Source organism: Nicotiana tomentosiformis, chromosome 7 (genome assembly GCF_000390325.3).
Source record: "Nicotiana tomentosiformis chromosome 7, ASM39032v3, whole genome shotgun sequence".
Classification (NCBI taxonomy): Eukaryota; Viridiplantae; Streptophyta; class Magnoliopsida; order Solanales; family Solanaceae; genus Nicotiana; species Nicotiana tomentosiformis.
The window spans coordinates 16,412,852-16,437,148 of record NC_090818.1 but is presented as its reverse complement, the minus strand read 5'-3'; the positions used below and the strand labels follow the sequence as shown (position 1 = coordinate 16,437,148).

The window sequence follows — 24,297 nt, the reverse complement described above, 5'->3', positions numbered from 1 at the left end:
AGGGTCTTCACTAGTAAGACTCTCTCATTTATTTATCTCTACTTACCGTCGTCTTACAGTGCCTGTGAGGGTTTTCACTAGTAAGACTCTCTCATTTTTATATTTTTTTTGTTTTGTTTTCTTGATCCCTTGAGTGAGGACCATGGCCATGTCCTCCATATGACAACCATTGCTCATTGCGGATTTCTCTTGGCATTCTCAAAACTGATCAGGAGGTCTTGTTTGAAAGGCTTTTGGATATGGTTAGAAAGAAAGGACGGCAAGAAGTCTTAAAGTAGACTCAATATTATGGGTTTTACACTTACAACTCTTGGAATCGACTCTTTCAAAAAAAAAACTAAAACAAACTAATGCCCTAGTTTTAGATACTGGATTTTTTTTTTATATATATTTGGAATACTTATTTGGTTGGACCGAACAGTGTAAGGTTGCCTACGTATCCTTTCTTTAGGGAATCAGGTCAAACGTAGTTCAAACATTCGACCTAACTATTTCTGTTTTCATCTTTCTTTCTTTTTTTTCTTTTTTTTTCTTTTTTCTTTTGGTTGCAAAATGCCCCAACTCTTATGTTCTAGGGGCATAGAACTTAGACTATTTTGTTTTTGGACTTTTGACTCTAGACTTGATTCCAAGAGGGGAGGGGGGGTCAAAGATTATAACAAAGTTCAAAAGGGGTAACAAAATGGTATAAAGTATTTGGGTAGCAGAAAAAAGGGTCTCCTAGCCTCAAGAACGCCAAACATATTATCTCTTCACGATCATGACATTGATAAATATGTTGTCTTCTGGGTCTTGTCCAGCGTAAAGCTGTATGAGCAATAATTTCCTCGTAAGGAATGACCCTTGTCAATTTGGGTGATCTTTCTTTCTTGATATGGAAGTGTGCATTTCGATACTGATTGATTCGTTTCAAATTATATGTATTGCACCTTATTTTGAAAAACACTTTCTATCTTTTAGTGCTAAACAGACTTCAACCCATCTGATCATCCTTAAGCCCGATCTTCACAACAGTTCATAGGTAGAGATCCTTAACCTCCATGGGTATAACTGCTTTGGTTCCACGTATACTTGGCTTATACTTATTTTCCAAATGTTTCATGTCTTTATTCAACTTCAAAAATGTCTCTTTCTCACTTATCCAATTCAAGACTAAATCAGTTTTCTAAGATCTTGCCAAAACTTTTGCATGCATGTCATGTCACTAGAACTAGCATGAAAATAACTATGCACAAAATGGACACAAAATGACTGACTGTTTTTTATTGAATAAAAGATAGCAGGGTCCGATAACACAAAAACAGGAAGAAAAGACGATAAAATAAGCTACCATGTCTCCTTAATGGCTAAAAGAGCAGTGGCTTTCCAGTTACTAAGCGACATCTTAGCCACAAATTTGCAAATCAACACTACTACAACATTCAACCCTTTTATTCCTTCTAATTCAACACTCAAATTTTGACTTTTTGATCAAAACATTCCCAATATTGGCTGTCAGATTTCAGGACTGACGACATGGGAAATTTCATAGCAACTAACTTCCCAAAGGACTTGAAAGAATTTTCATGTCTCCCCATCATCAAACCATCCCGAGCAGCGCATGTCCTATTGCTTAAACCTGGTAAAGTCAACCAACATTTGCCTCCACTTTTGATTTTTCATCGCCAACTTGCCTACTTGCTTTTTCGTGACTTTGGATCAACAACAGTGGTGTTTGTCCCATTGGTTGAGAAGATGCTTTTATTTCCGAGGGATCTTGGATTGTTTTTGTGACTCGCCATTGCAAACCAACAAGTCGACTACCTTTGACAAGCTTTTATTTCAAAACAACACTTTTTTCTCTTTCTTTTCTCTTTTTTTTTTCTTGTTTTTTTTAACCATTCGATCGAACCTGATATGGGTTGCCTACGTATCATGTGGGAACATGAATTATATCTTGCATAGTTCGGGAAGATCAGGAATAAAGAAAGTAAACTAAATCTTTTTTTTACTTATATACAAATAATCCCACAAAAACTTCTAAAGAAGAAATTTTTTTTTTTTGGAATTGGTGAAAGAAAGACTTCTAAAGAAGAAAGAACATATTTTTGAATTTTGAATTTTTTTTTGGTAAATTTCACAAGAAAGAAAATATATTTTTGTATTTTGATTTTTTTTTGAATTTTGGAAGAAAGACTTTTTTTTTTAAAAAGAAAGAAAATATTTTTGGATTGTTGGATTTGACGTCTCAAAGAAAAACTTCTAAAGAAGGAATTAAAGAAAAATATCTTTTTGGATTTTTTGAAAATTGGGGGCCGAAACCGATGAGGTTTGCCTACGTATCTCACATCCGGTGAGAATCAGACCCGCGTAGTTCAGTCGGTGTTGACATAACAGAAAAACATGATTTTTTTAAAAAGATATTTGGCTTATTTTTGAAATGACTCTTCTTCTTCTTCTTTTTTCAAAATTTCGGCAGAGTTTCAGGATTTTTTAAATACTTGGATTTTTCAAAACCGGGTAAGTTTCTCTCTCCCCACTCTTTGTTTTTGTTGATTTTCTTTTCCTATTCTAGAATATGGTCAACATGCAAGCCGAAACAAATAAGTGCACAAGTAGCACGTTAAATGCATCAGCATGGTCTTTTAAATTAGGTACACCTATCATAGACGGACCCAACCCCTGTGTTGAGTCCCCCAAAGTCAAATGCACGTGATGCAAATAAACGTACCTACTAGGGATCCGACATGAGGTTTGTTATTCTAGGTTTAAATCTTGGTGGAGAAGGTATTTAGACTGGCTTACTCGAGCAGACAATCCAAGCCGAGGAGGGTCAGCATACCGGTAGCATTACTTTTCGGTTTAGCTGGTGGTGCTCCTCGCCTAAAATATGTATGACTAAAATCCTTCACCTGATGACAAGCACCTCGGCTATCTCAAAGAAAGCGGGCTATGTCAAGCAAATGCCCAATTTAAATTCAAGAAGGCTCAGAGGGGTGCGAGAGAAGACCGTTTATATGTACAGTTCAACAATATCAAAGCGGTAAAAAACGGGCAAATAGCACATTAGGCCCAAATAAATTCCAGAGCAGTCACACCCATTTTTACCCCGAAAAGATATGTATGTTATGTATCGTTGTGGATTGTGGGTTAAAATATTTTTCCAATTAAAGTGACAAACTTGAGTAGGGATTACTTTATTTACAGAGTTGTCACTTGGAATTGATTTTTGGTGTTCCAAGTCACCTATTATTTGAGCCCCTATTCAAAAGAAGATTTGACTCTTTTATTATTGGTATGCAAAAATGAAGTTCGGGTAAGGAATTCTGTTGACTGGGGAGAAGGTGTAAGGCATTCCCCGAGTCCTGTGGTTCTAGCACGGTCGTTTTATTGACTACAACTTGGCTTGAATTAATTTTGGATAAACTGTGATTTATTAGTTTTCATGTTTTATCTATCTGCTTTTAATTATTAAAATATGGAATTATCTTTGAAACGAATCACGTGTGTGAATTCGTTTTGTTTATTGTTCCAAAATTATGTCACGCATGCGTGTACACAATTAAAAGCATTTTATTATATTAAGATTGTTTTGGCCAAAGTTGCACGAACACATACTTCGATTTTAATTTTGTAAATCACAATTATGTCACGCGAACGTATACATAATCGCGATAAACTAATTAAAAGTTTCGTGAGTTATTTCCCTAAACTACTTTTGAGATTATTGTAAGATCACGAATTATAAAATTATTGTGGGAGAAATGGTATGAATTGATAAGTATGGAAGACGTGAAAATGGGCTAGCAACATGTATATTACTTAAAACCTTGGGCGACGTTAAATTATTTGGCTCAGGCCTAATAAAAAAAAAATAGAATTCAGTCTGACATCATGTAAAGCCCAATTTCTTTCAATTGTGATTAACCCCACCACTCACCAAAATTAGCAAAGATAAAACTGCCACACTTCCTTAACATTTCAAATATGCTCAAACTAAATTCTATCATTCTAGTTTAAATAAAGCAACTCAAACAATGTGTACTACCAAACACGTACAGTCATAAAAGTTATAAATAAATTAAAATGGTCATGGGCTAATATTCATAATACCAAACAAAGAAAAATTCTCGTTTTAGCATGGAGTAAATTAAACTAGACAGATATTATTCACACACCAATAAGAAATAAGATCTGAAATAAAAATGAACAAAGTTGGAGTATAACCTTAAGCAAAGCAAATCGTCTTCCAATTTAAGAAGAAATTTCGAGTATCGCATATATGCACAAGCCATGGTTGACCAAGAGCAGGAACAAAATCTGAAACATGGACCGCGAATAGGGAAAAGCAACTCGCCGGCGATCTCGACTTAACCAGAAAACCTCACTAGCGGCCTCGAAAAGAGCCTCGTCTCAGTAGGGTCAGAGCTGCTTTTTTGTTGGTGGAGATGCTGCATTTTTGTAGCTTTTGGGGTCATTTTTTTTGGCTACTTCGATGGCTAAAAATGTTTAAGAAAGCAGTGCTTCAAAGCTGGTTTTTACAGCTGAAAAAATAATGTTACAAAGGTGACGTTTCAGCTGTGTAAAAGGTGATTTTGGGGTGATTCAAAGATAAAGTTTGGGGGTATTTTGAAGCATTTTAATGGAATTTTTTCACTGAATTTTTCTTTTTGGAGGAGAAGAACTGGCTTCAATGGGGTTTTAATGGCTGTGCTTTTCAGCTGCATTTGGGGGTGTTTTGGATGAGTTTTGGCGTATTTTTGCTGTTGGGTTTGCTGCTGATTTTCAGCTGGAGTTTGAGCTGATTTTCCCCTCTTTTCTGACTTTCCTCCTCCCCTTTTTGACTTTCCTCCTCCCTTTTTGATTTTTCTCCTCCCCTTTTTGACTTTTTGTTGTATGTGTTTATATTAGTAAGAGAGAGTGGGAGTGTGAAATGTTAAAGAGTAAGAGTGGGGGAAGCGAAAAGTTAGAAATTGGTGAGATGAGTGGAAAACAATTTACACATAGTCAAAAATTAGGTGCTCACACTCTTTCTTTCCAAACCAGGACTCCACTTACCGCTATCTCCGAGATCGCCAAATACAAGTACAGCTGTTCGTCTGTCTTTGGTGTGTAAAGCAGCGGCGGGCTTGATAAGTACCTCTTTAGCTCCTCCAAAGATCGTTGGCATTCTGAAGTCCATAAAAAGTTATTCTTCTTTTTCAATAGTGCGAAGAATCAGCGGCTTTTATCGGACGACCTCGAAATAAATCGCCTTAGGGCGGCTATGCGCCCGGTTAGCCTTTGCACGACCTTTATGTTGTCCACGAACGTGATATTTTCGATGACTTTGATCTTGTCGGCATTGATATCGATTCCTCGGTTGGATACCATGAACCCGAGGAATTTACGTGATCCGACTCCGAACTCAGATTTTTCCGGGTTCAGCTTCATATTGTACTTCTTCAATATGCTGAAGGTTTTCTGCAAATGTTTTAAATGGTCATCTGCTCGCAGGGACTTAACCAACATATTATCAATGTAAACCTCTATCGATTTTCCTATTTGTTCCTCAAACATCCGGTTTACTAGTCGTTGATAAGTGGCACCGGCATTTTTTTAATCTGAATGGCATCACGTTATAGCAGTGTGTGTCGTACTTAATGATGAAGGAGGTTTTTTCCTGATCAACCGGGTCCATCCGTATCTGGTTGTATCCTGAATAAGCATCGAGAAAACTAAGGGTCTCGTGGCCGATCGTGACATCGATCATGCGATCAATGTTGGGCAGAGGGAAAGAGTCCTTGGGAAATGCTTTGTTCAGATCCTTATAATCTACCCACATTCTTAATTTTCCCCCCTTTTAGGGACTACCACTATATTTGCTAACCAATCCGGGTATTTAACCTCCCGAATGGACCCTATTTAAAGGAGTTTAGATACATCGTCCTTGATGAAAGCATGTTTGACCTCGGGCTGGGGCCTCCTCTTCTGCTTGACCGGATTGATTTTTGGGTTCATGCTTAGCTTGTGAGTGGTTATCTCCGGTGGGATCCCTGTCATATCAATATGGGACAAAGCGAAACAATTTATATTAGCGACAAGAAATTGAATAAACTTTTTCCTCAGATCGGGAGTTAATCCCGTGCCCAGGTATACCTTCCGATCGAGAAGATGTTCGATCAATATAACATGTTCTAGCTCTTCGACCTTCGATTTGGTTGCGTCGGAGTCGTCGGGGATTATAAAAGATAGGGGAACCCCGTAATCATCATCTTCATAAGTCCTCTGCTTATCCGGTTGGGTCGTGGCCGGTATCAGTGACTACTATTTGGCCTCTTGGTTTGCGCCCGAATTCGGTTCCTTCGATGTTGCGAGCGTTGATATTGGAATCACTTCTTCGACTGCAAACATCTCTTTTGCGACCGGTTGTTCCCCGTAGATTGTCTTAATCCCCCAAGAGTTGGGAATTTTAACACCTGGTGAAGAGTTAAGGGCACTGCCCTCATATTGTGGATCCATGCCCTTCCGAGATAGGCGTTGTACCTCATGTCTCCTTCGATCACATAAAACTTGGCCTCTCATATGATTTCGGTGGTATTGACCGGTAACATTATCTCCCCCTTAGTGGTTTCACATGCCATGTTGAACCCATTTAGAACTCGGACTGTAGGCATGATTTTGTCTTGTAGACCGAGCTGCTCCACGACCCTTGACCGAATGATGTTGGCCGAGCTACCTGGATCAATCAACACACGTTTAATTCGAGTTTTATTTATGAGTACAGATATTACCAGTGTATCATTGTGAGGCTGTACGATCCCTTCCGCATCCTCGTCTCTGAAAGATAAAATTCCTTCCGGTATGTAGTCTCGAGTTTGTTTCTCCCTAGTGATGGATACTTTGGTGCGTTTCAACATCGGCCCCCGTGGGATATCGACTCCACCGATGATCATATTAATGACGTGTTGAGGTTCGGTATCTTCTTGTTCTGTCTGTTTGTTATAATCTTTGTTCCTGAAATGATTCTTGGTCCGGTCGCTCAATAATTCTCGAAGGTGCCCATTGTTGAATAATCGGGCTACTTCTTCTCTTAGTTGTCGACAATTTTCCGTTCTATGACCGTGAGTCCCATGATATTTGCACATCTGGTTAGGATCCCGGACCCACTGCTCCTCCGATCTCAATTATATGGCAGATATCGATCCCTGTTTTATCTTGATTCACGATCGATGTCTCTCTTGACTCTGTCGAGGGTTCTGACGGGATAAACAGACTCCGAAGGGGGCCCGATTTGCTGACCGTTGGTCTCTTTTTGACTCGTTCCGTGATTTCTGTCATAATGGTTGGTTAATGGCGAGAATTAGGACCCCTGTCGGATGAGTTGGCAAAGCTTTCTTCGAGACCGTTAGAAACAGGACCGGTTACGCCTTCGGTAAACTCGAGGGCAAATCTGATGGTTTCGATGGCTAACTATGACAATGTTTTGGGTTCTATCGTAATCACCATGTGCCGATCTTGGCTGATGGTGTTAGACGTCAGATCGATCTTCGAGCTCGACTCCACCCGATCACAGATATTCTGACCCTTGCCTAATCAGGGAGTTCGAAAGCTCGATTGAATATCGAGCTCGGTTTTATCCGTATACAATATGCATATGTATGTGGTATGGTCACAGAATAAAATAAACTGCTAGTATAAAAGGATGCAACTAAGGAATTTTTATTTATTTAAGCAGTGAAATTTATGAAAGATTTTAAAAATGTTACTTAATTTTTTCAATGTACCAAAAAATAAATACTATACAGGTCTCACGATGGTAGATCTTTATTCTCCTCAGCACAAGTAACCAACAAGGAGAGGACCACATTTTTACAGTTCTAATTGGGTCCCACTATGCTGCCACGCAAAGCTTCTTCAGCACGAAATTGACGTGTACGGATATTGTATGGTATTTCAGCTTATACATCAGGCATAAGATGGTGTACCCTCTGTCACTAGCAAAAAACGATTGGCATTATCAAAATCTCTCTCTCTCTCTCCTCTCTCTCTCTCTCCTCCCTATAAAAGACTTTCCCGCTTTCTCAACTTCTCAGTTTCCTCCTCCTCCTCACCGTCTCTCTCCCTTTCTCTCTGTTTAGAGAAAGAGAAACGAAAAACTGCTGCTCATTGCTCAGAATGGAGCTTCCGTCTCAGCATTCTTCTCTTCCCGTAAACATTCACTCGATCATTCTCTTTGTAATTCTATTTTGCTTATTTTCATGTGTTATACCCTTTTTTATTCTGCGCAAAAGTTAATTTAAGATTGAAACATAGTAGTACTAGTTCGTTTTGACTATAATTTTTGTGTTTCCCAACTTTTATTGCTTATCCAAATTGGTTTCATACAGCGATTGTCCGATTGAGAGGAAGTGTGGGAATTTTTTGTGTGAGATGAACTTTTTCTATAACATAAATATGTTTTCATGTACCTATATCTAAGGTTTGGATGTTTTTCCACTTCACCCTTGGAAAAAAATTAGGTGATCAAAGTACCCAATACTGGGAGAGCTCCAACGAGTATGATTATCGTGCTATGTCTTCAGATTCGAAGCACAACGCAACCTCAAGTAATGAAGGTATTCCATAGGCGCGTATGCTACTTAGTACTTACTGTACAATTTTTTTGCAATAATGTATAGAGTGTTATCTGGCTGTTTTTTTCTTTTTGGGGCAAAGGCGTAACTTACGGGTTCGGCCGAACCGTGGTTCAAGCATGTAGTTGTCTTAACAAATTTATTGAATATATACCCATTATTAATTTAGAATCCAGTAACTTAAAGTTGTTAGAATTCTAAGCTCATAAGCTTCAAATCTTGGTTCCGCTTCTCCATATACCGTATACACATTATTAATTTAGAATCCAGTAACTTAAAGTTGTTAGAATTCTAAGCTCATAAGCTTCAAATCTTGGTTCCCCTACTCCATATACCGTGTAAACATGACAAAAATGACATGCTTCGCATTGTTAACTTCGTTGTTTAGTCATATAATGTATCTGTTCTGATTAATTAGTCCATGCAGCAGAAGATTTCAACATGGTGAAAGAAGAACAAACGAATGGAGTTACTGATCAAGATAGCGAATATCTTGCATTGATGGAAAGAATAAGGGAAAGGAAATTCGACCGCGCTAAGAGGCTGATACGCAACCAAGTTGTTAGACCAACTTTAATGTGGGAGAAATGGGAAGAAGAGAATGACAAATGGCTTGCAGAACATTATCCCAATGATTTTGACTTAGATAATCAGAATGAGTTACTTTGTGAAACAGCGGAGCCACCATCAAGTATGATTGTGCCACTGTTTAGGTACCAGAAGGAGTGGTTGTTTTGGTCACTCAAGCAAGAAGAATCTTCGACCAAAGGGGGTATTCTTGCTGATGAGATGGGGATGGGGAAAACTATCCAAGCGATAGCACTTGTGCTTGCTAAACGGGAATTAGGGAAAGCAATTAGTGAATCCGGCTTATTGTCATCTTCACTCAGTACAACACAGGAACTCCCAGCAGTAAAAGGCACTCTTATCATATGTCCTGTGGTTGCTGCCATTCAGTGGGTTAATGAGATCAATCGATGCGCCGCTGAAGGAAGCAACAAGATTCTTGTTTATCATGGCAACAAAAGGAAGCATATCCACAATATCGAGGAATATGATTTTGTCATCACTACTTACTCCACTGTTGAGGCTGAATATAGGAAAAATGTGATGCCGCCAAAACAGAAGTGTCAGTGGTGTGGAAAATCTTATTTTGAAGAAAAGTTTTCCATTCACCAGAAGAAGTGTGGACCTGATTCTGTTAAAAATTCCAATCAGTCAAAGAAGAAGAGGAAGAAGTTAAATCTTGGGGTAGAATTGTTGAAGCAGGAAACAGATTCTATGGAGTCAGCAACTAATATGCAGAAAACAGATTCTACGGAGTTAGAGGCTAATGTGCAGAAAGCCGATTCTATTGAGTCAGAGACTGATATGCAGAAAGCAGGTCATAGGAAGAGCATGAAGCGTAGTAGCATGACAGAAGAAGGGAAGAATGATGGTTCTATTAACAATTCAGCAAGTGTATCCCAAGATTTGTCACGGAAGAAGTCGATTTTGCATACAGTAAAGTGGGATCGCATCATCTTGGATGAGGTAGGTCATTCATTCACATATCATGCAAACTTATATTTGTTGTTGCTTTCTTCAATTATCATTTTCTCATAGTTCTTATTTGTCAGTATTAGCTGAGAATGTATATGGTTTGTTTCCTTGGATATGTTTTCATGTTCTGTTCATGATGCTTTTGATAAAAGTACTAGTTTTCTCCCAGAAGATCAAGTTGTTCACAAAGCCTAAAAGTTAGAAACATGGAGATCTGTAGTGATTTCTTAAGGAGCTAGAATGTGAAGAGTCTTGTGATTTATGCAGAAACACTATGGTAACTGCTGAGTAATATAGATGAAAGTACCTACCGGCCTCTATGATGATTTAGGCCATCAACCTTTAATTAGCAGTATGAAAGAAACAAAATATTTATCCGTCCTAATGCTCATTTTTTTGCTCAACTGCTCATCATGTTAAATATTATCTGCAATTCAAGTTTGATCTCTACCTTCTATCCTCACAATGGATCTGAGCATTCTGTTCTCTCTGTTCCTACTGAATGATGTATTTGATCTGTAGTGTGTGCCTGCTCCAAACTCCCAATCATCTCACTGCGTCTAGAATTCCTTAGTCGCATGTGATGCAATGTCATTTGTCTGCAATGTTTCAACTGATTGCACTTCTCTTGCACAGGCTCATTATGTAAAAGGTAGGCGCTGCAACACAACAAAAGCTATTCTTGCTTTGGAATCTTCTTATAAGTGGGCCTTAAGTGGTACTCCGATTCAGAATCTTGTTGGAGAATTGTATTCACTTGTAAGTTTAACTTTTGCTGGTTAATGTCTTCCAGATGTTTGTGTTATGAGATTAATTAAATGCTTTACTTTTGCACAGGTCCGTTTCCTACAAATAGTACCCTACTCTTTTTACTTTTGCAAGGATTGTGATTGCAGAACACCTGACTATAGGTAAACTTATAGCTTCTTCTTGATCTTTGTACCTACCCCAAGGGCTAAAAACATATTTTATCTCTTCTTTCTTTTTCTCCTCACCCATTGTTATCTGAAATCTTTTCTCTTGTGTGTCCTTTGATAAATTTTATGTCTTGCAGCTCTACAGCTGAGTGCCCACAATGCCCCCACAAATCTGTACGGCACTTTTGCTGGTGGAATAGAGTAAGTTAAATTGACATTCAAACTTTTGAGGCTCCCTCTTGTTGCCAAAAATTAAATTTATTGCTGACATGGTGAGGTTGATGTGTATTCTCTTTCTAGTACATTGCTACACCTATAAAACGTGAAGGAAATTCTGGGAGTGGTAGAGATGCAATGGTTCTTTTGAAACACAAAATTCTAAAAAGCATCCTACTAAGACGTAGCAAAAAAGGAAGAGCTGCTGATCTTGCACTTCCTATGAAAATTGTAAGTTTTGTTGGGCACTAATGTAGGTTGATTCAATTTGATAATCATCTTCTCTCCAGCTTATCTGTTACTTGTATATGGTCTCAGGTTACTTTGAGAAAAGATTCTTTGGATATCAAAGAAGAAGACTACTACATGTCATTGTACAATAAAAGCCAGGCACAGTTTAATATGTATGCTTCTTAGCCGATATATGCTGCTCCAGCACAAGATTTTATTGCTTGCCAACCATTCTTTGCTTGTCTGTGGTTCCCCAGTTTGCTGGTCACCCTAAAAATAGTGTTTCCCTATATTTGTATCACGAGGCTAGCACATTTATTTTGTTTTCTTGTCTTATGTGTTGACAAATCTCATGGAGTATGTTTCCTATGATTGCTCGGTCTTGAGTATTTCTGGAACATATTGGTTCCATTTCTTGGAATACTGAATGATTAAGATCACGTGCTTTCCTTTTCCTACCAATGTGTTAGATCATGAAAATACTGCTATTATCTGATAGCGTTTATCTTTCTTCTCTCTCTCTCTCAAAATCTCTTTGTCTCTCTGTCTATTCTTTTCTTTTTCTTCCATTCTCATTTCTTCTCCTTACCTCCCTTCTCCCTTCTCGTCTCTACATCACCATGAATTTCTTTTCTTATTATTTTTACCTTGCAAAAAAGTTACAAAAAGAGTAAGGGTAGTTTTAGATCTAGTTATACCTTTTACCCATTATGTATTTTGGTGCAGTTATGTTCAAGCTGGAACAGTGATGAATAACTATGCACACATTGTTGAGCTGCTCATACGCCTACGGCAGGTACCAAGATGATGCTGTATAAATGCTTGCCTTGCATGGAACTAATTGTTGTTGGTAATTGTTATGTATACATGCATTCATATACGTGTTCGTTTTGATTCTCTAGTTATTACCTCCCAGTCCTCGCAATTGATCTACCATGCCCCTCACTGCACCTTTGTGTCTATAATCTCTATCCAATTTTTTTCCCTGCAAATATTTTTACGTTCAACTACTTTTCCTTGGTCCTTTCTTTTAAGGGGTCTTTATAAGTAGCCGGTCAGATTCCTTGTTTACTTTTTCTAGCCGGTATACATAGATTATATACTGCTTATATACGATTATAAACATATTATATATATAATATATATATTATACATCCGCATGTTATTTTTAATTTAAGCCGTTCGGTGGGTGTCCATTTGGATTAATTTTTTTTTTTTAACTTCAACTTATTTCTTGTAATATACATAGAGAGATGCTGTGCAACTTCTTTTATCTTGGCCTATTCTTTTTAATATTCTCCAACTTCTTTTATGTTCTCCTCTTCTTATTCCTATCTCATTTTTTGCTGTAATTTAATAAAATTTCTCATTATAAGTTTAACCTTCTGGTATTACATTTTTTTGCTTTGTTAAATTTTTGAAGTGATAACTTTAGATGGTTGGACGTGTATTTGATTATAGCTTAACGTATAGTATATACAATTTGGTCAAGGGGACCACAAAAGTTATTCTGTACTCAACCAAAGTGTAGGACTGGAGCATAGATTGGATTGCAGAACTTATCTGATGTGCAATCCCGCTCACTAGATGAGCCCTAAAGGTTAACTTAAACATATTTGTTTGCTTGAATTATTTTCTCGCGGCCGAGTTCTTATGTTTTGTTGTGCTGGTCGCTTTTGTGAATATAATTTTGAAGTACCTGACCCTCTTATCATGCTAGGCCCAAGGTATACATTTAGTTTCCTGTCACTTGTTACATGCGGTTAGTATTCACTTTTCTTTTTGGATCTTCCAAATACGCCTCTTGAATAGCGGGGTTGCAATAAAATAACAGTTCAAACACCCGTAATAAAGTAGAAACTTGACGATCTATAACATGCAAGTGTTTGTTTTATTTCAGTCAAGTTTCGTTGTGTTAAACGTTTGATTGATATCTTTTCTTAATTCGGCAGGCAGTTCTTCATCCTTACCTTGTGGTATACTCGAGTACTGCTTTGGCAAAAAATGGGAGCATGGACTCTGGAAATATTGAGCAACCTTGTGGATTATGTCAAGATACAGTGGAAGATCCAGTAGTGAGTTTATGCACCCCTTTTCCCTTCCATCCAAAAACAGGAAGAGAAAGTTCCAGCACCTTTCAGCTTCTCATTTTCTGCCTGAATATTATATGTACAATCGTTAAATGCACTTTTCTTGCATTACATGTTTAAAGTTTTATTTCTTTAATGATTATTGAAGGATCACATTTGTACTAGTTCTTTCTAGCGAAAATGGTGATGATATGGCCAGTGCTTTTACAAAAGCTACTCCATATACTATTTCCATTTTCCAAAAGTCCTCTGAAGTTCATGAATATCTTGGATAGTCTTTCTCCGGTATTACCAAAGACTTTAATAATTTATATATAGTTCTTTTATTTATCTTTGACGATCAAAAATACTTTATTAAACTCTTCTGATGGCATGCTGTCCTTATCCATTAGACGGTCTTTTTCTGAACTGTGCATCTCTTTTGATTATTGCAGATTACTTCTTGCAACCATGCCTTTTGCAAGACGTGTTTGATAGACTTCGCTGCAAGTGTGGGACAAGTGTCATGCCCTCTGTGTTCTGAACTACTTACAGTTGACTTGCGTGCAAATAATGATAAGGCGGATCAGAATTCTAAACCGACTCTCAAAAGGTTTAGGTCCTCAAGCATACTGAACAGAATTCAGCTCGATGATTTCCAGTCCAGCACTAAAATAGATGCATTGGTATCTTATCTTCTCCTTTATTATTATATTTTCCTCACCTTACTTTTACTCCTTGCTTTATGTTTTTTTCCCTTCTCACAAAGAGACCAAGTAGGTGTCGTACCACATCCCGTACAGGCATCAAGCAACTAATTATGATTCTAAGACTTACATGGCATCTACCAGATGTAGCTCATGATGTTGTACCTTGATGTATGTGCTTTTGCAATGAGGAAAACCAACATATTCTTGTCAACTTAGTTAGTGTTCCAACCAGGAAAACAAGTTGAAGCTTATGGATTAAATGTTTTCCCCATTTGAAGTTTGAATAAATGGAGGAATCTCATTCTTACCATTTTCTATTCAGATTGTTCTCGAAATCTTCTATTATTTATCTTCCTACAGAAATAATATTCACAGTAATAAAAGCGGAATAATCACGTAGCACCGAGATACGGTAATTAACAAGAATAAAAGAGTGACAACGGCACCAAGATTTTTACGTGGAAAACCCTTTGAATAAGGGAAAAAAACCACGACCCCGAGACGAGCAACTGATATCACTATAGCAAGAAATTTTACACTTTGTAGGTCCGAGTAAAATACTCCAAAGACCACTACAACACTCAAAAAAAATAACCATCTTTTGATATTCTCACCCAACTACAATATCGCTCACTCTCTATTTTTCTCACAGACTATTTTCTTATACCTTGTCTGTGAAACCTCACTCTTTCTTTCTCTCTTTGTTGGTGTAGAAATGAGAGTTGAAACTCTCCTTTTATAGCCGGAGCCTCACTCTCTAAAGCCTACTAAATTTGACAATTTGCACACACTTTTCCTTCTTTTTCTTCAATGTTGACAATTCAACAAAATTGGCTACCAAACTAAAGAAATTCAACAAAGTTGGCTACCAAACCAAAGAAATTTTCCTTAGGCACATGCTTATTACTTTGGCTATTGAATGAGATGGACCCCATCAATCTCCCCCTCCAGTCTCATTCATCTAGAGGAGGTAGCACTGTCTTCTAGTTTGAGCGCATGCCGACAAGTTCTTTGCATAACTCGAACTTGTCTTTTGGTACCACCTTGGTCAACATATCAGTAGGATTTTCACTCGTGTGGATCTTTTTGACCTGTAAAGATTCGTTCTCCATCTGCTCACGAATCCAATAATATCTCACATCTATATGCTTTGTTCTTGCATGGTGCATGGAGTTCTTGGTCAAGTCTATTGCACTTTGACTGCCACAATAGACGACATACTCCTTTTGATGCAATTCCAGCTCTTGAAGAAACCGCTTGAGCCATACCATCTCCTTGCCAGCTTTTGTAGCTGCAATGCACTCTGCTTTAGTTGTTGAAAGTGTATTACACTTCTGCAATTTAAACTGCCATAATATAGCTCTCCCTGAAAATGTAAACAAATATCCAGTAGTGGATTTTCTGTTATCAATGTCACCTGCCATATCAGCATCTGTATAGCTCTTCAAGATTGGATGAGATCCTCCAAAGCATAAACAATCTCCCGTGGTACCTCTCAGGCACCTGAGTATCCACTTGACTGCTTCCCAATGTTCATTTCCAGGATTTTCAAGGAATCTGCTAACAACACCAACTGCATGAGCAATATCATATCTGGTGCATACCATTGCATACATCAAGCTTCCGAATGCTGAAGAAAAAGGAACTCTAGCCATGTTCCCTTTCTCCTCCACTGTTGTAGGACACATCTTCTTGCTCAACTTTAGATGACTAGCAAGAGGTGTGCTGACTAGCTTAGCATTCTTCATGTTGAAGCGTTCCACTACACGTTTAATGTACTTCTCCTGAGACAGCCACAACTTTCTGCTTGTTCGCTCTCGAACTATCTTCATACCCAGAATTTGTTGTGCTGGGCCCAAGTCCTTCATATCAAATGACTTGGACAAATATCCCTTAAACTTTGCGATCAGCCCCTTGTCTTTTCCTACAATTAACATGTCATCCACATACAACAACAATATAATAAAGTTATTTCAGAAAATCTTTTAAAGTATACACATGGATCAGAATATGTCTTTGTGTAAATTTGACTTTTCATGAATGAGTCAAACTTCTTGTACCACACAGCCTTGGTGCCTGCTTCAACACATAAAAACTCTTATTCAGTTTGCACACCATTTGTTTTCTTTCAGCTACTTCAAATCCTTCTGGCTGCTCCATATACATCTCCTCTTCCAAATCTCTGTGAAGAAATGCAGTTTTCACGTCCAACTGCTCCACTTCAAGATCTAGGCTAGCTGCTAAGCTCAAGATTGTTCGAATAGAAGCCATTTTGACAACAGGTGAGAAAATTTCGTCAAAATCAATACCTTTCTTCTGTTCGAAGCCTTTAACCACCAATCGAGCTTTGTATCTGACCGGGTTTTCATTTTCATCTTTCTTGATTTTAAAGACCCACTTACACTTGAGTGGTCTTTTACCCTTTTGAAATTCAACCAGCTTGTAAGTGCCATTTTTTTGTAGAGATTACATCTCTTCTTGCATGGATTTCATCCACTAGTTCTTTTCTGGATGGGAAAACACCTCCTTAAGACTTTCTGGCTCCCCCTCATCACTGATGAGGACATACTCCATAGTAGGATACCTGCATGACTCTACCCTTGGCCTTTTTGATCTCCTCAGAGGTTAAGGTTGTTCTTCTCCCTGAGTGGGATGATCCACTTGCTCGACATCGTCATCAAGTTGCTCCACCTTCTCAATAACCTCACCAGGTTGCCCCCCTGCTCGGCAACCTCGTCAGTCGTACTTTCTACACTTGTGGGAGTGTTAGAAGTATAAGGAATAGTAACAGGGTTAGGAATTATACCATTCTTGGCTTTCTCTGGCATATCATCAGCAGTTCCAACTTCACTTTCTCGGAAGACTACATCTCTGCTTTTGATGACCTTCTCCTTTACAGGATCCCACAATCTGTATCTGAATTCTTCATCTCCATATCCGATGAATATGCAAGAAACAAATTTATCATCCATCTTTGTTTTCTGCTCCTTTGGTTGCTCTGCAACCGAACACCTTCACATGTGAGTAGGACACCTCCTTGTTGGTCCAAACTCTCTCCGGGATGTCAAACTCCAACGGAACTGATGGACTCTTATTGATCAGGTAACAGGCTGTCTAAACTGCTTCACCCCAGAATGACTTAGGCAGTTTAGCCATTCTGAGCATGCTTCTCACCATCTACACAATAGTGCGGTTCATCCTTTCTGCTACGCCATTGTGTTGTGGGGTTCCAGGAACTGTCTTTTCATGTCTGATCCCATGGTTCGAACAGTACTCTTCAAATTCCCTTGAAGTGTACTCACCTCCATTGTCACTTTGGAGACGCTTTAGCTTTTGGCCTGTCTCCCTTTCCACCGTAGCATGAAACTTCTGAAAAACTTGAAACACCTGATCTTTGGTTTTCAAAATATAAACCCATAATTTTCGTGAAGCATCATCACTAAAAGTAACAAAATATTTGTTACCGCCTATCGTTTCAATTTCCATTGGACCACAAACATCAGAATATACCAAATCAAGTATATTCAATTTTCTTTTAGACGATGTCTGAAATGAGACTCTATGCTGCTTACCAAATAAACAGTAGTCACAGGGTTTTACCGTTGTACCTTTGGCATAAGAAATGAGTGATTTCTTGGCAAAAATCTGCAATCCCTTCTCGCTCATATGACCCATTCTTTTGTGCCACAAATCTGCAGAAATCTCATCTTGTGCCGCGTTCAATGCACTTTGGCATATTTCTGCATTTGTCCTGTACAACATGTCATAAGCAACTCCTTTTGCAATCACTAATGATCTCTTAGTGAGTCTCCACTTTTGATTTGCAAAATAGTTCTCGTATCCATCTCGGTCTAAAGCAATTCCCGAGATCAAGTTCATTCGAAAATCAGGTACATGTCGCACGTCCTTGAGAACCAATGTACATTCGACATTTGTCTTGATACAAATGGCACCAATCCCCGCAATCTTTGAGAAACTTGTGTTACCCATTCTCACAAGGCCGAAATCACCTGCTACATATCTGCAAAAAAGATCTCTTACCGGTGTGGCATGGTAAGATGCTGTTGTATCAACCATCCATTCCGACTCTGGACCTGATAAGTGCATGCATTCCTCTTCCTCGTTTATACAGAGGAAAACATTATCATTGTTTTGCACCATGGCGGCTGTGTTGTCGTCATTCTTGTGGCCACTAGTTTCACCTTTGCCTTTCCTTGGATTTGGGCAATCTCTTTTGAAGTGACCTGGTTGATCACAATTGTAGCAATTTTTAGCTCTTGATTTGGATCGGTTCTTAGACTTCCCACGAGCTCCGGATCTACCATAGTTGCTCGAACTCCTTTGATAACTCCTGCCTCTACCTTCTGTGATGAGAGCATGTCCTTGATTTTCAGGCTTCTTTCTCATCTTCTCATTGAGTAAAAGAGCTGATGTGACATCTTTTAACTCAATGGTAGTCTTACCGTGCATGATGGTTGTTGCCAGATTATCGTACGAAGATGGTAACGAGTTCAACAACAAGATGACTTTATCTTCTTCTTCGATTTTCACTCCGAGATTGGCGAGCTGTGTGATTAGTCCGTTAAACACATTTAAATGTGACAAAAAATTCGTACCTTCACCCATGTGTAGGGCGTATAGCTGCTTCTTCAGGTACAATTTATTTGTTAGCATTTTGGACATGTATATGCTTTCCAACCTTGCCTAAATGCCACGTGCGGTATCTTCATCAATGATGTTATTTACCACATCATCTGATAAGTGCAACCTGATTGCACTAGCAGCCCTTTCATCCAAGTCAGCCCAATCCTCAGCTTTCATGGTATCAGACATTTTGGCATCAACATCTAGTACCTTGTGTAATCCTTGTTGGATGAGTAGATCTCTCATCCTTCTTTGCCATATTGAGAAACCGCTATCTCCGTTAAATTTTGCTACCTCGTACTTTACTCCGGATATTTTTATTTTTCATCGAGTATAGTACTACCGATAGTGAATAGTATTTCTATGAACGAGCAGAACCTGTGCTCTGATACCAGTTGTTGGGAATAAACCCCCTACAGAAATAATATTCACAGTAATAAAAACAGAATAATCACGTAGCACCGAGATACGGTAATTAACAAGAATAAAAGAGTGACAACGACACCAAGATTTTTACGTGGAAAACCCTTTGAATAAGGGAAAAAACCACGACCTCAAGACGAGCAACTGATATCACTATTGCAAGGAATTTTACACTTTGTAGGTCCGAGTAAAATACTCCAAAGACCACTACAACACTCAAAAGAAATAACTCTCTTTTGATATTCTCACCTCACTACAATATCGTTCACTCTCTATTTTTCTCACAGACTATTTTCTTATACCTTGTCTGTGAAACCTCACTCTTTCTTTCTCTCTTTGTTGGTGTGTAGAAATGAGAGTTGAAGCTCTCCTTTTATAGCCGAAGGCTCACTCTCTAAAGCCTACTAAATTTGACAATTTGCACACACTTTTCCTTATTTTTCTTCAATGTTGACAATTCAACAAAATTGGCTACCAAACCAAAGAAATTCAACAAAGTTGGCTACCAAACCAAAGGAATTTTCCTTAGACACATGCCTATTACTTTGGCTATTGAATGCAATGGACCCTATCATAAAGCACCTTTATTTTGATACTCTCTTTGTTCCAATTTATGTGACATTTTTCAAGAACTTAATTCACCTAATTCAAATTCAAATTTGTTGTGATATTATCTCTGTCAAACTGACTTCTCAACCTTTAATTTATGTTTCTTCCGTTTCATGGTGTAATAGTGAAATCCAATTAACATCTTAAACTCAATATCCAGTAGGAAGATCCCATCTTGAGATTCAAAGTGAGAGGCGGTCTGTGGAGTACATGATTGATGCTCATTGCTTGTTTTATTGATTCTAGAGGGAAGAAATCAGGTTCATGATTGAAAGAGATGGTTCTGCAAAAGGAATAGTTTTCAGCCAGTTCACTACATTTTTGGATCTGATACACTATTCTCTTCAGAAGGTAAGATATAAAGAGATCTTTGCTCCCTTCCTACTCTTTCCTCCTTTCTTTTTCAGTCTGTGTAACAAGAAAATCTTGCCTTGTAAACTCTTCAGTCGGGCATCAATTGTGTTCAATTAGTTGGATCCATGTCTATTGCTGCAAGAGCTGCAGCAGTTACCAGATTTACTGCAGATCCAGATTGCAGCATTTTTCTTATGAGCTTGAAAGCTGGAAGTGTTGCACTCAATCTTACAGTTGCATCACATGTAAGCTTTTTTTCATTTTTCTGTCAACACTGACTGTGACAACTTTTTTCAAATGCCAAAGGGTTTTAATATCTAGTGTTTTATTCTATCGCTCTTCAGATCTCCTGTTGTTTGGTTCATTTAACATATTCCAACTTCACTTGTCTGTGCACTTAAAGAGCCAGCTCAAGTACCATCATCACATGTATTTATATGCTGAATAAGCGCACAATTCGTGGTGATACGTGGCTTCTCTATGGCTATGCTAGGTTTTCATAATGGATCCTTGGTGGAATTCTGCTGTGGAGCGCCAAGCCCAAGATAGAATCCATCGAATAGGGCAATATAAACCTGTTAGGTCTGTTTTGCATTTCTTGTATTTTTATGTTATTGAGTGGAACTTATTTTATCTTTTCTCATTTCTAGGATTATGAGATTTGCGATTGAGAATACAATTGAGGAGAAGATCTTAAAGTTGCAGGAGAAGAAGGAACTTGTTTTTGAAGGGTAAGTGGGTTTTTTCTTATGGATGGTTGCATATGTATTGTGACGAAAATAGGTGATGAGTTGAAAGTTGAAGTGATTTATATATATATATATATGCTATCTTAGTTGGAGAGGTCTCAAGAAATTATGGAAATTAAGTAATTTTCTTCTAACTATTCTATAACTAAATGGTGAGACACTTGGTGAGCATCCTCATCTTCCACCGTGTAGGTTGAGGGTTCAAATACGTACACAAGTAGCTTCTCTTCCCCCTTCTACTTTGTCTAGTTGCAGCTCATCCTACCCTATCCACATTGTTCATGATTCTCTCAATCAATTCTTTGGTATCACAGTTGTATATCATCCCACTGTTCAGTTGCCTTTGATTTGAATCTGAAGTAAACTATATTGAAATCTTTGATTTCTTCCATTTAGCTACATATACTATTTCATGTGCGATTTCCCTCACAGTGTGAGTAATTATCAGATGATACTCTCATCAGTTCAAAGCATAAAGAATAATTTCTTAGTGCCTAATCTCACTGTAGTTAGTTCTTTTGCTTCCTCTTCCCTATGCAATAACCGAAAAAGGTCAAAAATTGAAGAAAAGGATAGTTGGCTACAGTGAGAGCTCAAATAACTTTCAGTGTTTTCTCATTCAAATAATTTCCAAAGATAGACCATTTGATGATTTCCCCTGAAAGATGTTATTGACCACCATTTTGTTTTACGTTTTGCTTTCTTGTTCCCTTCTTTACTCTCCCCACCCCCAAATACTCTCTCCAAAACCATTTTCCCCTTCTTTTCCTCGACATACTGAAACTTTCAAGTTGGTTGCAGGACGATTGGTGGCTCTTCAGAGGCCTTTGGGAAACTAACGGAAGAAGACTTGAAATTCTTGTTTGTGACTTAAATTGGACTATGTTCTGTTCTTTGGTTTAGCAAACAAATTCTCTGGTATTTTGTTTAGCTTCTATCACAAAGTATGTACATAGACTTATGAATTTAGCCAGTAGGAAGCCGTACTGCTTTTGATTTGTCCAGGGGAGTTTATGTTTGTTTTGCATTACAATGATTAGCTTATAATTTCATTCCAGTCAAAGAGTGAACAATTAACACTGAGGTGGGCAGAATGTCCAAGGCGTTCTTTTTTTTCATCTTAACCAAAATTTCTCATGTCTTGGCAGTGTTATAGCCTGTTTGGCCAAGATTCTAATATCAACATATTTTGAAAAGTAATTTTTTTTCAAAAGTTCATTTTTTTTTTGAAAAGTACTTTTGATGCAGAGCAGTTTGTGTTTAACTAATTAATTTGAAAAGCACTTCTGCCCAGCAATTTATTTTGAGAAGTGATTTTTCTCAAAAGTGTTGGTCTGAAAAGTATTTTTGTTGAGAAATAGCTTGTGTTTGACTAATTAATTTGAAAAACACTTTTGAGCAGCAATTAATGTTTGACCAAACTTTTAAAAACTACTTCTAAATGTATTTTTCTCCAAAATATTTTAAAAAAAATATTTTTGGAGAGAAGTTAGAGAATTTGTTTTAAGAAAAAGAAGCAGAATCAGAATGTGTTGAGCAGTGTTAGTCGTTTCTTATCATACTTGGTTGGGATCATTGCCATCACTGTATCTCCTCTTTCTGCATCATACGAGATCAAATTAAAGCGTATCTACGTTCATCTTCCACTCTAAATGCCTTTTCGAAGTGACTTTTACTGGCTTGAATTTGGGACTGTGTCATAGTTTTCTTTTTAATAAGAAAATTTAACTGACTAACTACAAAAGCCTTTGGGGAGTCGCGCGCAGTTTGGTGCTCACTGCTGCAGCGCTGCTAACATGTAGTAGTAATAATATTTAAGTACTACTCCCTCCGTTCCAATTTATTTGAACCTGTTTTACTGGCCACGAAATTTAAGAAAAAATGAAGACTTTTGTAATTTGTGGTCCTAAACAATTCAAAAAGGGCTCCAGAGTATTTGTGTGATTATAAAAGCTTCTCATTAAGGGTATAATTGTAATTTTAAGCAAAATTGTTTCCAAATTTAGAAATGGGTAATTCTTTTTGGAACGAACCAAAAAGAAAATAGGTTCACATAAATTGGAACGGAAATAGTACTGTAGATTATAGAAAAGGATTTTTCTTTGTGGTAAAAGTTTTGGATGTAAATTAGGAAGCTTTATACCAACAAGGGGCAAGTTTTTAAAGGAAAGAGCAGCCTTGAGCTAACATTTTGGCATGCTTCTTGTCAAGAGGTTTTTGTTTTGCCCCAAAGTAAGAATTGTAGGTATATTTGGCTTATGCTTATCTTGAGTCTATCTAATTCCATTGAGGTAAATGTTTGACCAAAAAGTATATCTTTCGGCTACACTATTAAATTTATATAATAAAGGATTAAATCTAGTTAATATAATAACTCTAGATGTGAATCTTGAAAACATGTATGAGATGGGACATATTCAGTGAAGTGTTGACAATGATAAGCACAAAATGTTCATAAAGTATGAGCAATAATGGAGGTGTAACTAGCAATAAATAGCAATAAGTGGCTTTTAAGTAAATAAGAGGAATGATTCACTTAATAAAGGATGGATTGGACGAATGTTCTGCCTGACAATGATGAATGACAGATAAATCCAAGATTTGTTCGAATTGTTCTCGGATCTGGTAGAAAAATATGGAATAATATGGGCAATAATCTTCATAAAAAGGTAGTCTTTGTATCTTTACAAGAGAGAGAATCTTTTTGTAAAGTCTGCTCTTATCACAATGAATATCCCCCCTCCTTTTTCCTTCTCTATTTCCTTATTTATCTCAGACAAGTCTTTAGCAAACCCTAATAGTATAAGTGCAGAGAATATTCACTAGAATATTCTCTTTAATATCCTATTTCAAAAACTAGCCGTTACTGCTCTGTCAGCGATGCTCGACCTCAGTCATTATTGACATCTCGACCATGAATCTTGCTGCTCCCTGGCCGACCTCGACTGACTCTTTCCTTAATGCTATATTACCCTAAATATTCTAGGGCGGATTTTGTTCTATACAGTTAGTCCCTCCGCTTATTGAGGCCGGTCTCAGGCGGGCTCGATGAGCGGATATTGTATAATATGGTTGAAGCATTTGGACTACCTGAACGAGCCGTGATGATTGGGGCGAGTTGGCAGCGTGTCCCTTTGTGAGCCGTAATTCGTGGGGTTGTAAGTCCCACAAATCAGGGTGACGTTATGGCGATAGACGTCATTATGACGCGATTTTCTGATACGTTGCTTCGTTTCACG

At 37.9% G+C, this 24,297-nt stretch overlaps 1 protein-coding gene across 3 annotated transcripts; it reads left to right on the top strand.

The window, feature by feature from the left end:
- The first annotated feature begins 8,042 nt into the window (after positions 1–8,042).
- On the top strand, positions 8,043–22,115 carry LOC104085165 (ATP-dependent helicase rhp16-like). Of its 3 annotated transcripts, none has more exons than XM_070181340.1 (16): positions 8,043–8,169; positions 8,481–8,576; positions 9,025–10,127; positions 10,773–10,895; positions 10,974–11,047; positions 11,191–11,254; positions 11,354–11,500; positions 11,588–11,673; positions 12,227–12,296; positions 13,453–13,575; positions 14,025–14,255; positions 20,202–20,306; positions 20,402–20,554; positions 20,803–20,891; positions 20,960–21,040; positions 21,860–22,115. In XM_070181340.1, exons 2-16 carry the CDS (start codon positions 8,534–8,536, stop codon positions 21,930–21,932), a joined length of 2,565 nt encoding a protein of 854 aa, XP_070037441.1. In that variant the 5' UTR covers positions 8,043–8,169; positions 8,481–8,533; the 3' UTR covers positions 21,933–22,115. The 3 variants fall into 3 exon arrangements, 2 of the variants coding, with proteins under 2 accessions (XP_070037441.1, XP_070037440.1); XM_070181339.1 differs by having other exon boundaries at positions 9,022–10,127; XR_011409532.1 differs by lacking the exon at positions 20,803–20,891 and having other exon boundaries at positions 9,022–10,127.
- Positions 22,116–24,297: the final 2,182 nt, after the last annotated feature.